The sequence below is a fragment of the Sceloporus occidentalis genome, unplaced genomic scaffold (assembly GCF_023333645.1).
Source record: "Sceloporus occidentalis isolate IW3139 unplaced genomic scaffold, rSceOcc1.0.p SCAF_214, whole genome shotgun sequence".
Taxonomy (NCBI): Eukaryota; Metazoa; Chordata; class Lepidosauria; order Squamata; family Phrynosomatidae; genus Sceloporus; species Sceloporus occidentalis.
The window spans coordinates 843,947-859,391 of record NW_028317194.1 but is presented as its reverse complement, the minus strand read 5'-3'; the positions used below and the strand labels follow the sequence as shown (position 1 = coordinate 859,391).

Below are 15,445 nucleotides of genomic sequence, written 5' to 3'. Positions count from 1 at the left end.
ATAACATTCAGGAAAAACCTGCCCCGCGACATTCACTGCGGGGATTCTGGGCTAACATCGAGCAGACGGCACAAAACAAGATGTGAATGAGGATTAGAACGCGTACCAGATGATCCAGGTCAATCAGAATGCAGAACGTCAACAGGGGCAGGAAGTCCCGGAGGTAACATTCGGTTCCTTCCTAGCTGAAGAAAGGCCCTGATACCTTGTAACATTCTGTGATGATGAGACAGACACATGGCGGCCACCACGTTCATCCACAACATGGACTTCAACTACTAGCAGGTACCAGGATTACCACGAGTACGCGGCCTATCGACGACAGTTTGATGATACAGAGGCTACTGGTTACATGGACCACGCAGAAGACAAACACCAAGAATTAAAACTTAAAGATGGCGTCGCTCAAGGACCAAGAAGCGGAAAAGTTCAAAGAGGGATGACTTGATGGGACAATTGGTTCTTTTTGGTTCTTTTCTACTATCTGAGTATCTTGGGGAACGAGGTCCGTTGGGTGTAAAGTGCGGGATAATAATAAATCTCGGGTTTTGGAGACGTAAGAGTATCGTGTGTGTGGAGGGGGCAGGTGTGAGGGTGACAGACGGGAAGAGGTATCTCTTAAAAGGCTCCACGGTGTTAACTTAATGAAACCTTTTACCTTCCCAATCGCTCTTTACAGGGACGACGTTATGATTGACAGCTGGCAAGCATTACGGAGGTTTACTACCTGAAGGTTTTGGGCAGGGAGCGTCAACACCAACAGCAAATTAATCGCAACTTGATGACCTAAACATGACATCATAAATATACTCGATTACAAGACGCGGGTCCCGTTGCCCTCGCATGACCTCACCACTAACTAACAATCTTCCCGAAGCGTATGCTGCCTAACGATCTCCCGCCTGTCACTCTGTTCTCCTCTTCACAAGGTGTTCAAACGGGGGCAAATAAAATCCCATGATCCTCAGGCTGCCTTGTGGTTGACTGAGCATCGTGGGACGCGTTGTTCATATATATGTGTCGCCCAACTCTGAGCTGCTGACTGATAGGAAGGGGAGCGTTCAAATTACCACTCCATTTAACCAAAATGCTGCATTTTAAGCCATTTTAGGGGTCTCTTAAGCTAAAGGGTCATAATGCCTTCTCGACCAAGCTTGGTGGCATCTACAATAGGTTTCTTGACATCGCTCTCCATGCTGTCTCCTTATTTGAGGCAATTTAGGAGTATTTTGGTCACGTGTCTCTCCATCTTTACGTTATTTCTTGTGCTTCTGCTCTCAGCGCCTTCTCAGTTAAAGCGAGAGGATTCCAGGCTGACCTCCATACTCCGCTCCACTCCAGAGACGTCCAGGAAGAAGTTGGCCAGATTCCCGACCAACGTGTTTCGCTCACAACTCAGCTCAAGATTCAGACAAGCGGCTGATTGGTGTCCAGACGCCCGCCGTGCGCCCGATGGCCAATCCGAGGCTGTATAGGGAGGGGGTTACCCGTAGTTACCGTCGGAGGCTACCTCCCCCGTAGCCGCGTTACTGTGGAAATGCGCAGCAAAGAAAATCCTTTGAAAAACGCTTATTTTAGTCAAGGTTACCATGGAAACGTCACACTGTTTGTGTCACCCGTCTCTGCTGCGCCTTCTGGAAGAAATGTTTAGGAAACAAATAACAAAAAAATATATATATATTTTAGAATTTACTGAAACTCTCTGTTCTAAAGAAAAGTCTGTTGACTGCTGTAGCCACATATGCAAATTAGTTTATTTGCATAAGAGGAAGTGATTTTAAAAAATGGGTGGAGCCAAGACATTAACAATGCTTTTTTTTCATTGCTCTATAATTTATGATTGCGGATTTTTTTTTTTACATTAACACAGAAACAGGCGATTTCAAGGCGTCTAAGAGACGTCAAAAGCACAACTCCCAAGTATCCCTGTTTACTCTGGCCAGTCCCTCTCCCAATTTCCTCCCCCGATGCCCCTTTTTTACTCCTTGATGCCCCTTTTTCCTAGGGGCTCAGGATGTTTGTGGGGTATGAGGGTATCGCTGGGTTTGTTAAAAATATATATAGTAACGTCTGTCGGTGACAAAAACCTGGTTTTAGCTCATTTTGCCCCAAAATGTCAGTCATGTGATATTTTAGGTGACTTTCCCAGCTCAAACACCGCACTGAGCTGATGCTTTTTCGCAATGCTAATGAAGTCCGTTCCTCCATGGACTTTCATTAGTCAGAGAGTCCTGCTGGGTGATTAAGACTGAGTCATTCTATTGTTCCCCACAGGCAGTATGATAAGGAGTCGGGGGGTTTAGTAGATCGGAGATCAGATAACAGAGCAAGAATCATACAAACGGCTGATATGCAGCTGCCTGAAAACTTTATATTATTGTGGTTTTGGTTAATTTTCTAAACAGTGGCCACGACTGCTGCCTCACCGCAAATTACGCAACACTAATTACTACCTTTATCAACGAAGACTTCGCTTCCAGCAGCTCATGGAAAGTTTGTCGCCGCGCCCTATTAACAGGGCTGTAGGTAATAATTTCCCTCAAAGATTAAGACGTATGAGTCACAGCGATCTATGATTTTTATTTTTTGTGGCTGCATTCCCAGCAGAGGTGGTAGAGGGTAATACAGTGAGGGGATTAAACATGCATGGGATAGACATACGGCTCCTGAATCTAAGACGAGACCAACGACTGATTAAGGTTTGAGTCATTACAGCAGGAGAAACGGGCGACTAGACGGGGGCCGCCGGGGGCCGATCTGCCGGCGGGTTCTGAGTTTCCATATTAGTGAAATCTCTTTATTAACAGGATTGAGTAAGGAAGGGGTTGTAAATAAGACACAGGACACTTGGCAGGTATGTTACCCATATATCTACCCCGGCCCTCTATTAGGACATCAGATCTACAATACGGATTTGGTGCCTAAAGCGGGACTGGAAAACACTAAATAGAGACAACTGGGAGGTATGGAAATGCTTGCAGATAATTAACCCTTTAAACCCACTCTTAGGCATTTTTAACAACATATTTCAGAATAAATAACACGGAAATAATCGCACTTAATCCGTTAACGGCTCGTTCCGGTCACGGCCCTTCTGGGCCCTATTATCAGGAGTCATAACAAGTGTAGGGAATGATTAAAATATTAGAAGACGGATCAGGAATCACGGAGAACGAGGGGCCGCAGGAGCCACAGGTTTCCTAGAAACCAAATAAGAAGGGTTACATTTCCTGCTCTTTTGGTCACGTGACCCGGCCTTGGCAATAATTTGGGAGTTGGCCCCATGGATCCGGCGGGGCCCCCGGTCTATAGTTTTATGATGGTAACATGACTCCTTCCGCCGAGCCCTTGTGGCGCGCCGTGGCCTGCGTACGGACCAAAGGTCGGTCTCAGGTTTACCTGACCCGGGTCACAGGCAGGGGTGTTTTTTTTTTTACGGGCCCCTAAAAAATCCGGGGAGGATTTGTAACGTGATGGATCTCATTCCACAAATGTACACAACATGTGTTCCAGCTGACTAGAGTGATGGGAGTTGTAGCCGGCCTGGCTCCAGCTGCTCAGGCTGTTGGCTGTCTGATAATCATGGGAGTTGTAACCCACAACATGTCTGCCCTTGGCTGAGACTCTTTGCTGCAGCTGATCGAACCTCTGGCTTGCTGAGAGTGATGAGGGTTGTAGCTGCAGACTTGCAGCTCTGTCCGGAACGCTCTCCTCCAGGTGATAAGGCTGTGGGCGTGGCCTGCCTGGCTGGAATTCAAGCGTGGGCGGGGCCTCTGCGGTCCAGGCAGTGTGGGGGCGTGTCGGTGACGTCAAGGGGCAGTGCCATCTAGCAGTGTGGTCGCGGGCGCCGTGCCTTCCGTCGCAGTGTGCCCAGCGCTGTACCGGCGGCCATGGGGAAAGTGCAGCTCTTCGAGATCAGCCTGAGGGACAGCAGAGTCATCTACAGCCCGGGGGAGGCGCTTGCCGGCACGGTCACCATCCGGACCCAGGCTGCCCTGCCCTACAAAGGTGAGTGGGCCGTTCCCGGGGTGCCAGGGCTTCCTACCCCCGGGGCAGGGAGAATGTACCCCGCTGCCCGTGCTCTGGGCTCTTCTGCCACCATGGGGTCACTTTAACAATCACTTTGGGAGCTGAACCCCAAATCTGCCCCCCCCCCAAATAACCTCATGGGCTGGGTCCGAACCAGCACCTCAGAACCCTCCAGCCCCCGAGCATCCCACCCACACAGGCATAACCCTGCCCACAATATGCCCAGTCCCCCCAATCACATGATCATCCCACCCACACAGGGTTAATCCTTGTTACAATGTATCAGGTGCCCCATTCCTTCCTAGATTTACCCCAGCTGCCCCCCCCCCTCCCCTCCAGACGGCTTTTACCCCTGACCATGTCACATGTAATAACCCCGGTGACTGGGCCAGTTCCGGTGTCGCCGAGGGCCCCGCTCCCTCTTAGAAACCAGAGTGCTGCCGGTTCCGGACTCAACCAGATCGAAGCATAGGAACCTAGAACCTGCCGGCAGATAAGAACCACCTCATCGCCTTTAACCCTTCCCGCATTTAACCCTGACCTCCACATACAAACGACTAATCCAGATTATGGTTAACCCCTTCCCCTCCCCGAGCGACATCCAGACCTGTCACACGCCGGGGCCTCTCGCTCTTCTTCGCTCCTGTACAGGCCACCAGGACCTCTCCCTCCCCGTCTACCATCCCCCTCGTTCCTTAAAATAGCTCCCTCTGGTTCGTGTGTCCAGGCCGGTTCTAGCAGGTGTGCGGAACACCCCCTGGCCCTCGGGGCCGCCCTCGTTCTTTAACCTCCTCGATGCTACGAAAACCCTTTTCTGTTACTGGGAACCCAACGGTTAATCGCAGGCAGCGGAACGCGGCGTTCCCCACGTTATTGCCCAATTGTTTTATTGAAATTATTGTTTATTTATACAGTTGTTGTTGTTTGTTGTTTATTATTTATTTATTTATTTTTTTATAAAAAGTAGCTTCGCTTTCCCTCTCTGTAAAGGAAAAACTGCATAAACGTAACTTTATTTTTGTTTACTAAAAATTACTAGATGATGACTTTTTTTGTGATGATGTCATACAAGGAAGCAACAAAACTAAACTCTGGAGTCTGGGGAGATCCGATACATTTTATTCGCTTTGCTTTTAACAAACAGGAGGCTGTGGCTTTTCTGACTTCTGTATCGCCGCCGTGCTCCGGAGCGGTGTACTAACATTCACTGCTTCCCTCCTGTGACGTATTCGTCTCGTTGTTTTTCCGCCCCGTGTTCGGTTACAGAATGCGTCTGTGAGAACAGATGACGGCCTGCGTCCTATCTAATGTTACTTTTAACCCTTCGACTCGCCCATTAACCACAAATAGAACCCTTTCCGCTTTCTGATTTGTTGGAAATTAACTGCATCCTGTACATTTTTTTTTTTGTCTGTGACATATATAATGTGTTATTTAACAGAAAGGGAGTAGATACCTGGAATGGCCTTCTGGCAGAAGCAGTAGGAGTAATGCAGAGTTTAAGGCGTTAAAGAATGTCACGTGGGGTCGTTGGGTAGATGGACAGAGAAGACTGAGCCGCCGGGTTTTAATCAGCGAGTGCATCCCAAAATGCGGAGGCTGGACATTAATTCCCATCATCCTCCACCTTTTGAACCACGTCGCACGGAGCCGTTTCCCAGCTTCTCTGGTTTCAGATGCTGAATGATTTTTTTTATTTTTTTGGGGGGTAGCTGAAACCTAAACTTGCCGGCAGATCGGCCCCCATCCGGCCCTCATCTGGTCTCCCCATTTCTCCTGCTGTAACGACTCAAACCTTAATCACTCGTTGGTCTCGTCTTAGATTCAGGAGCCGTATGTCTATCCCATGCATGTTTAATACCCTCACTGTATTGCCCTCTACCACTTCTGCTGGGAGGCTGTTCCACTTATCCACCACCCTCTCAGTAAAATAAACCCCCTTCCATTACAAGGAACCCTCTTATTCTGTTCCATCTCATCAATGCGGAATTAACTCTTGCAGTGCTTTGGTGAAGGGGCATTAAAAGCGCGTCAGATCTCTCGAAAGTGCAGCACTTTAGTAGTTAATTATAGGCTCCTTTCCGGAAATGGATTGTGTGGCATGCGAAGGGTTAAATCATTAATGCAGGTGAGGTCTGGGTGTACGGCGTGGGGGGAGGGGCTGCTATATCTGCAGCTCATTGAGTATATGATAATTATATATCAATAACGTTACATTTAATCAATAAGGGTTTTTTGTATCTTTTTATTTAAATGATTTATTTGCTACAATTAAATATTTTTCTGTTGTCTCCCCTCCCCCTCCTGTGATATTAGACATTTTCAGCTAATAAATATTATGCATTATTAATAACTAAACAAATAAAATAAAAATCAGGATTCCTGTTGGGGGCAAATCTGTTCTTTCATACGCCGCAGAGAAGAATTCCTGCCCTTTTCTGACATAAATAAAAGGTAACTTTTCAGACAGATTTTGCTATAAAAAGCAGAAGTTTTTGGTTAAAACTTCAGATGAAAATCTACATGCAGGAAGTCTCCAGAAATGCACGTTATTTGTCATGGTAACGCTTTCGCCAGGGGGCGGGCGCAGCAGGCTGTGGGGCAACAGAGAAGTCCAGAGAGGGTTAAAATAAATAAATGCTGTTTTTGATGCATTAAAGGGTTAATCCTTAAATGTTCTAATCTGGAAACGAGTTTTTGGTAGGATTATAGTCGTTTAACTGTTTGTGTGCTGGGTGTTGTAGAGGGGCGGGTGGGTGAGAGCTCAGGGAGGGCTGGAGATCTAAGAGGAAGGTTTTGTGCGACTCAGGGTTTGGGGCGATGCCAAGGTCTCTCCTTTGTTTGCAGTTAGAGAGGGGGGTAAACGGGGCGATCCGGTGTCAGGGCTGGGGGGAAGGATGTCGGGGGGGGGGGGTCGGCCGCTGGGAATGGGTGTTGTGGGCGAGGGGCTGCGAGGTTGGGTGCAGCAGCCGTTCTATAACTTAATAACGAGAGCTCTGTGTGAGGTCAGAGAGAAAACTAATTGGAGGGATGTTGAGTTGCTGGATGCATCACGAGACCGTTAGTCATAATGAAGGTCTGCGGGGGGGGGGGGGGACGTGTCCGGGGGGGCCAGGAGGGGCCAAACAGAAGACCGCAGCTTAAAATCACAACCCCGGAGCGGCGGCTTAAATGCAAGACGTTACACCTTGTAACTAAAGGTGTTTCACCAGGACAGGTCTAAACATAGAAACCCAGAACCTGCCGGCAGATCGGCCCCATCCGGCCCCCATCTAGTCACCCGTTTCTCCTGCTGTAAAGACTCAAACCTTAATCAGTCGTTGGTCTCGTCTTAGATTCAGGAGCCGTATGTCTATCCCATGCATGTTTAATACCCTTGCTGTATTACCCTCTATCACCTCTGCTGGGAGGCTGCGCCACTTATCTACTCCATATCCCCTCTCTCTTCTCTCCTCACTCTCTCTCTTCTCTCCCCCTGGGCCGGACATGTTGAGATCTTAGTATTTCGGTTGCTGTCGGTCCGGTTCATCGCGTGAGGAAAGTTCTGGCCAAACCACTAAATGCTGACTTCTGCTTTGTTTGCTGAGCGAAGCCGACCCCCGACCCTCGGCGTGACCCCCGACCTCCGCGTATTTTATTACAGTATGAAAAGGACTGTTCTTCGGCAAACAGCGGGATCAGATACCGCGGGTAACCGATTCACTCTTTAAACTGTGCGAGTTTCAGGAAGTTTCAGTGATTTTATTTCTCCTCCCGGGGCGTTCTGTTTAATAATAACCCTGGGAGCCGTTTGCGGTGATGCCAAATTCTTTTATACAAAGTATCCAATAATAATCATTCTTAAAACGTTTGTATCAAGTACATAAATCACCGCAGAACATCCAAAACGTTGGAAGGAAATTATTAGCCGATTATCTGACCCCCAATCTACTAACCCCCCCCCTCTCTGACTCCTTATCATACTGCCTGTGGGGAGCAATAGAATGGCTCAGCCTTAATCACCCAGCCGGACTCTCTGACTAATGAAAGTCTATGGAGGGACGGACTTCATTAGCATTAAACATGGTTTGCGGGGACAATTTCACAAATAAAAATAGAAACATGTTTGCTGTGATGTATTTTTGCGAACATGTTGGAGGTGACTAACACAGCTCGGCAAACAAATTCGTAAAAATAATAGCTTGTTGTCGGTAGACGATAATCCCTTCCCTGTAAGAACTACACGTTTCGAATGTTGGATTAAACCTTGACTCCTTTTAGTGCTTTTTAACCCTTCGCTGGGTCTGTGATGTCAGGAGACCAGGGGTTTTATTTAAAACCCAAGAGAAAGGACCTGCTTTATACGGTTACCAGGGCAACTAATTGCCCCTTCGACTTCAAGAGGAAGGGGTTAAACATTAACCTGTTCCCTGCCATAAGTGTACTTTTTTTCTCTTTCTAATGTTAGATTTATTATAATTAAGGGCTTCCCATAAACTATTATTGACTCAAAGTTCTGACGTGCCTTTATGTCTAAGGATTAGTTTTGTAGAGGAAAGGGTTAAAAATGGCCTTACGTGATCTTGCGGTGCCGGATTACATACACCCTGCGGTATGTGGTCACGTGTTACATACGTGTTATATACCTGCTCTCCGTTGGACACATCGGTAACAAATTCCTGTCTGAACGCCTCGCTGTAATAACGCCGACGGGTCGAAGGTCGCCGAAAATTCTTTAAACGTTATTGTTTAAACACCCCCCCCCCGTCCGTGTACAACGCTACAGAATATGTTGGAATTCCTTATGACCCCAGCCGTCGCCATATGCAAATGAGCTGTTTCCTGCTGGTTCATTTGCATACAGCATCTTAGCTGGACATCTCAACATAACCGAAATGACGTCGCTATATTAACTATACGTTTGCCAGGGCCGGCGTGCCCTTCCTGCAGGAGAAGCCCTGCTTTTCTGTTAAAGGCGCGATGGAAACGGCAAAAGGAAATGTCTTACTAGACTCTCCCTTGTCCCCCTCGCTTGTTGGGTGTGGGGGAAGGAATTCGGGGAGGAATTACATGTTGTCCTAGTTGGCCAACCTTTTTGATTCCAAATATAACCCTCTGTTTATTAGCCCCGCCTGCTCAATCCTACGCCTTCATATGCAAATTAAGTACCCGGCGGTTTATTTGCATATGCGAGTCGACGATAACATAAACTCTATAGAAAGCCCTTGAACTCGGGTGACCGGAATCTTTAACGCCCTGTCTGCTCTGCTCTCCTGTTTCCGTGCGGTACTGTGATCCGCCGTCCAGGAATTGCTCGGTGGAGGAATGTGCAACGGCAAATTGCTTCCCCCGTCCGGCCGAACCGTTGCTTTTGATTATCTTATGCCCGGGTGCTTTGTTTTTCTCTGCAGCCATCAAGGTGAGCTGCGTGGGGACCTGCGGCGTCTCTAACAAAGTAAACGACTCGTCCTGGAACGTGGAGGAACAGTATTTCCACAGCACCTTCTCGCTGGCTGATAAAGGTAATCCAAAACACGAGATGTTGAGCGCTCCGCACGTACAAGCCAATCTGGGGGGGGGGGAGCCAATCTGGGGGGGGGGGAGCCAATTTTTAGCACACATTAACTTTGTGAAATCCAGGGGATACGGCGAAAATAGAAAACCTTTTTTAAAAAGATGTATGTTTGTTTTCTAAGGATGTAAGTCACGGTTGCGTATTGAACGCAGGTCTTGTCCGGAGGGTCCGTGGACCATCTGCTACCCCTAAACCTCATCACAAGTTGTTGTCGCGCATGCACTTAAATCTCCTCCGGAGCAGCAGATGGCTGAAATCATTCTTACTCCGTGATCTCTTATATAGATACATTATTAGTGTTTTTCTGTCTATACATCAATCCAACATCCAATATTTCTTTACGTCGAGTAACTCAAGTATCTTTTATTTATTTTCATGTATCGGAAACATCGCTTCTTTACAATGTTTTCCTTATTTTTGTGTTTCAGGAACCCTCCAGCCTGGAGAACATTCTTTCCCATTCCAGTTCCTTCTACCCAGTAAGTCGAGACTAAATATATATATTTTATTAACAAGCAAGACTGTGAGTGTGATCATGGGGGGACGGGAGGGGGGGGGGTCACAGCTATCTATGGCTTCGGAGTATTCATTGTAGACGCCTTCGGTGGAGTTAATGTATAGGAATATTTCAACATATGGTCTTTTGGAGTCCGGACTCGGCTTGATATTAAGAGTAATTGTTGTTTTCCGCAGCCTCCGCGCCCACTTCTTTTGAGGGTCCGTTTGGGAAGGTCATGCACCAGATCCGAGCTGTGATAGAAACTCGAAGGCTCTCCAAAGATTACAAAAGCAACAAACTCTTCTATATTTTGAGACCTTTGGACCTCAACGAAATCCCAGAAATCGAGGTGGGCTTCTTTTCTTATCCTGGATCAATAAGGGGGTCCAACCAACCAGGTCGTTGAAGGATTAACGAGAATTGATGTTCTTCTGGTTGGCGTTGGGTGGAGATGTACATCACGTTCTTTCCCACGACGGATACTAGAATACGGCACGATGGCCAGACCGCCGCTCATGCAAAGACCTCCTCGGCCTGGAAGCAGAGGCATCTTACAGTTTCCCTTTCGTTATCCTTTCATTATCCATGCTTCTGATTCCTTCCATGAACCATGTCGGGCTTCATTTCAAGACATAGGGTCATGAATATAAGGGGTTCAGGTGTAGGCGCATTGTTAAACGTTTATGGGTCAGATCCCGGTATTGGCCGGAAGGTGTAATTTGCTGCCTTTTTTGCTTCGTTCCAGCAACTGAGCTGCGCGACGGCCACGAAGAAGTTTAACTACAAGCTGGTGAAGTCTGGGCAGCTGATGCTGAAGGTGACGACGGACCTGAGGGGTTACGTGGTAGGACAACCTATCCAAATCCACGCAGAGCTGGAGAACAAGTCGGGGAGGGACACGGGAGCCATCGTGGCGAGTCTTATCCAGGTATGAGGCTTTTTTTTAATGATTCAGGGGTATGGAGAAGCTGAGGGACTCGCAGAAGAAAGGATTTTCTTTGTAGATCGAAGAGTTTGAGTTTCCCTTGGTTTCCCCGATCACCCGCTCGCTACTTTTTCCCTGTCCATCTTCAGAAAGTTGCCTACAAGTCAAAACGTTGTGTTTACGACCTGAGGACCATCGCGGAGGTGGAAGGAGCGCCGGTGAAAGCGTGGAAGCATGCGGTTTGGGACGAGCAGATCCTGGTGCCGGCCCTTCCACAATCCATCCTACAGGGCTGCAATCTCATCCATATAGACTACTACCTCCAGGTGAGAGCTGCCTCGTTAACCGTACAATCCCTAAAATCCATCCCTAGCCTCCGAGTAGAGCTGCAGTGTGCGTGTGTATGAAGATACGGTGGCTTTATGGCAATGCTAATGAAGTCCGTTCCTCCATAGACTTTCATTAGTCAGAGAGTCTGGGTGGACAGTTAAGACTGAGCCATTCTATTGTTCCCCCACAATAGAGTCGGGTGTTTAGTAGATCGGGGGTCAGATAACAGAGCGAGAACTGAAAACATATTATGGGGTCAAAAACTACAACTGGGGTAAAAAAGAAAACTGCAAAATATTTTTGAAAATGTCATTTTATATCGGATACGAGGAATAAATGGCGGAGATTCTCCTTTAAGTCTCATCCCTGCAGAAGTTGGAATATATCTTGTTCAGGAACAGCTAAAGAACCTTTTCTCGCAGGCTCTGGGGTCTCGCGCTGCCCCCTGTGGGTGGGAAGCGTCGATGCATCGAACCTCTTTTGTGGAGCGCAAATAGCATTCGTTTGTCTGCGGTCACCGTCCCTCTAGACGAGCGGCTTTTACAGTATCCATGGTGACCTCATTACAAGCGAGCAGTTTATTGATCCCATAACTGTGACTCACTCAGCGCAAACACTTAAGAATTCTCGGAGGAAGAGAAATCACCGAATATCAAGCAATCCCAGCATCGCTTCGCACTCCGCGCTCTCCCAGGGCCTCCCGTTCTGGGCCGGGCCGCATTTCCAAAGACTTCCACCCCAACGCTCCCAGTGATGTCAGTCATTTTTAATCTCTAATTGACTAGTAATATTATATATATATATTTATACATATTTTTTTTTTATGGCTTTTTGAAAAAAAAAAAAAAGAAAATAATCCCTATATAAATATTTAACATTTTTTAATTGCATTTTTTTGGCTGGTTTGGAGAATTTGCTGAGTAATCTGTGTTTCCATGGAAACACATCCATGGAAAGAGTCATTTACTGTTCACAAGATAACCTGATCTTCATTCACTACGTAATATTGACGAGCAAAATGAGTGGAAAAAGGGTAGGAGGGGAGGGTGCTGAAAAATCATGATTATATTGAAATAAATATCATGGAAAAAAAAAATTCTATAAAGGACATTATTGCGGGACTTGGACATCCGTTCTGTCCCTTTAATCTTGTATTCAGCCGATTGGATCCTCCCTCCGCGCTTTTATTGTCCTATGATGTAAGGAATGTTGATATAATATTTGTTGCAAAAAGTTTCGTAAATAGTAACTTTGTAACTTGTTACTCGGAGATCGGAACCCAGCGCTGATTGTGACTTGCAGGGTGCGATGTAATCCCGTAAATATCAGTGATACAAATAGAAACCTAGGACCTGCTGGCAGATCGGCCCCGTCCGGCCCCCGTCTAGTCACCAGTTTCTCCTGCTGTAAAAACTCCCAGGAGAAGCGGTAGAGGGTAATACAGTGAGGGATAGACGTTACATTACAGTTACAGCAGGAGGGACGGGCGACTAGACAGGGGCCGATTGGGGCCGATCTGCCGGCAGGTTCTGGGTTTGTAGGGGGTATTTTGGTGACCTGAAACACCTGGCCTTTTCTTTCCATCTGAATCAGAGATTCCTTTTTTTGTTCTCTGTAACCATAGACACGGACTGAGAGGCTTTGTTGCCTTGGTTTGCACTTTTTTTCCTGATGAATTCCTTTCCTGCGAGGCGGGACGACGTGCGGAACCTGCCTTCCCAACCCCAGTTATATCGCCTTCCCTGAATTTTTTTTTACCTGAATTACAATTCCGAGAACTTGTGAAGAACAAATATCTGTGCGTGCGTACGTACCGGGGTGTGTGTGTAGGTACAGGTGTGTGTGTGTGTGCGTGCGTGCGTACGTACCGGGGTGTGTGTGTGTGTGTGTAGGAACTTCTTGTCTTCTATGATCTTGACGTTCATTGGATTGAAGGTTTTGCTCTTCCTTCTAGGTCACGGTGAAGAGCCCGGAGGCGTCGGTGACGTTACCGCTCTACATCGGAAACATTCCGGTCAATCTCTCGCGTCTCGGCCCGAGACATTCCATCTCTCACATGCCCTCCCCTGTCGTTCCAAGCGCGCCTCCCGCAGACGACGAGGCAGGCGGTTCCCAACCCATGGACAACGTATCCCTTCCCACCAAGTGCCACTCGCAGCAGCAGTCCCACGTCCCTTTCAGCTATGCCCCCGAACTCAGCTTCCCGAACTCCAACGGAGAACCAGAGACGATGGGCTCTCCTTCCCACCCTACCCTCTGCTTGTCCACTGGAGCCACTGTCCCGTACTTTGCGGACGGAGCCGTCGTGCCGGTCCCCACGGCCAGTGCGCTTATCCTTCCCCCCGAGTACAGCACATGGGGGTATCCCTACGGTACGTCTTATATCATATTACAGGCTTTTTCATCTACGTGGCAGTGAATTCAGCATCCAGCTCAAGAAAAATTTAAATAAAAATGAGTTTTCGTAACCAGTTTACCATGGTGGTTACTGTTGGTCTCGCCGTAGCCAAATCATTCTATGCACCAAGATCTTTGTTGTGTAGTTTAATCATTTGAATTTTTGAATTTTACATTTGAAAATAAATTAAAATTTTTGTTGAAAAGCAATAAATGTCACCATTTACATCCCCAGTAATGTTCTTTATTTAATGGGTTTTTTTTCTTTCCCCCAGACGCTCCGCCATCATATGAACAAAGCTGCAGCAGCACCAACGTCAGCAATGGGGAATAACCGCCATCTTCCGCGGCGAAGAAGACGCAACTCTCCGGAGGATGGATATTGTTTTCTCGTTCTGCTTTGATTTTTGCACATTTTGTCTTCTTTCGAGTCTTTTTATGAATGTTTTAACTGTCCTCCTCTTCACATGAAATAGCCTCTGGTTTTTTTGTATCCCACCCAACGGCGATGAGACGATGCGGCCCGCAAATAACTAGTGACTTATGGCTTTCCTTGTGAGGGGGCTAATTTATAATGTTTTAAACACCTGTGATGCCTTATTAAACTGAAATTATAAATATATATATCTATGAGAGGTCAGTGGACTGAAATTGTAAAAAAAAAAAAAGTATTTTGTTTTTCGTGTGTACTTTTTTTTTTCCATTTAGTTTTTTTTTTTTTTTTTTTCTTTCAGTGTTCTGAGAATCCACTCAGTTTCTGAAATGTGACTCTCAATACTCTGCGCTGCTTATATTCAGTTACAACTGAACTCTCAACAAACGGAGGAAAAAAATAATTGTACAATTCAAAATCAGGGAATTAGTGCAATCATTTGATCATAAAACGTTCCGTTTTTCCTTTTTAAACCGACTTCCTTGTATCCGAATATCGCCAGATTTACGGTATGTCCTTCTTCGGACGGAATCTCTCCTCGCTGGTGGCTTTTAAATGTATCCAGAAGCACTTGAGTCTTAAATAACGTATCCGCGTGAAAGCAGAACCTATCGTATATTTGCACAACTTCCATATCTTAACCCGAGGGGGATTAATGGTGCTTAACAATCTTGCACCAGCAATTTAATAATTGTTTTGTTTTTTATTTTTTTGTTTTTTTTTTGTGGACCACCATAAAATGTAAAACTCTTAAACTTGGATAATTATTTCCACTGATGCAGGTTTAGGATAAAGGATGATGTATGTCCCTTTTAAAAAAAAAAAATGAAATAAATTAAATAATAAATATAATTTTACCCCTATAACCAATAAAAAAGTATGGCTATATTTCAACAACGCACCTCTGTTACCAAAGCAGCTCCTGCTGCCCTCTTAACATTCCCTGTGCCTTCTAACGTGGAAGTCTCTTTGTGGAGCCATAGAAAGTAATTAAGGCAAATATTTAGGTATATTGCAAATATTTCAGATACTGTGAAATATTTGCCAAATACCAAAAAAAAATATTTGTCCCTTAAGCAATTTTATTTAATTTAAAACTTGTTATACTTTTTTTAATTTAAAAAAATTGTTAAGGGAGAAACCCCCCCCCCCCAAAAGTAAATAAAGTTTTCCTGCCCCTCCACCCCACGGTGGTGCATCAAGCACATGTCACGATACATTTTTTTTGTTGTTGTTGTGTTCTACTGTAATACGTTTTTGGGATTTTTATTACACTTG

General features: G+C 46.2%; 1 protein-coding gene across 1 annotated transcript; it reads left to right on the top strand.

Annotated features, from left to right (window-relative positions):
• Nucleotides 1-3,890: 3,890 nt before the first annotated feature.
• Nucleotides 3,891-14,068, top strand: LOC149277440 (arrestin domain-containing protein 1-like). The gene is made up of 8 exons (XM_089502891.1): nt 3,891-4,008; nt 9,420-9,530; nt 10,012-10,062; nt 10,277-10,431; nt 10,828-11,010; nt 11,157-11,333; nt 13,292-13,709; nt 14,010-14,068. The coding sequence occupies exons 1-8, from the start codon at nt 3,891-3,893 to the stop codon at nt 14,066-14,068; spliced, it is 1,272 nt and encodes a 423-aa protein (XP_089359017.1).
• The last annotated feature ends 1,377 nt before the right edge of the window (nt 14,069-15,445 follow it).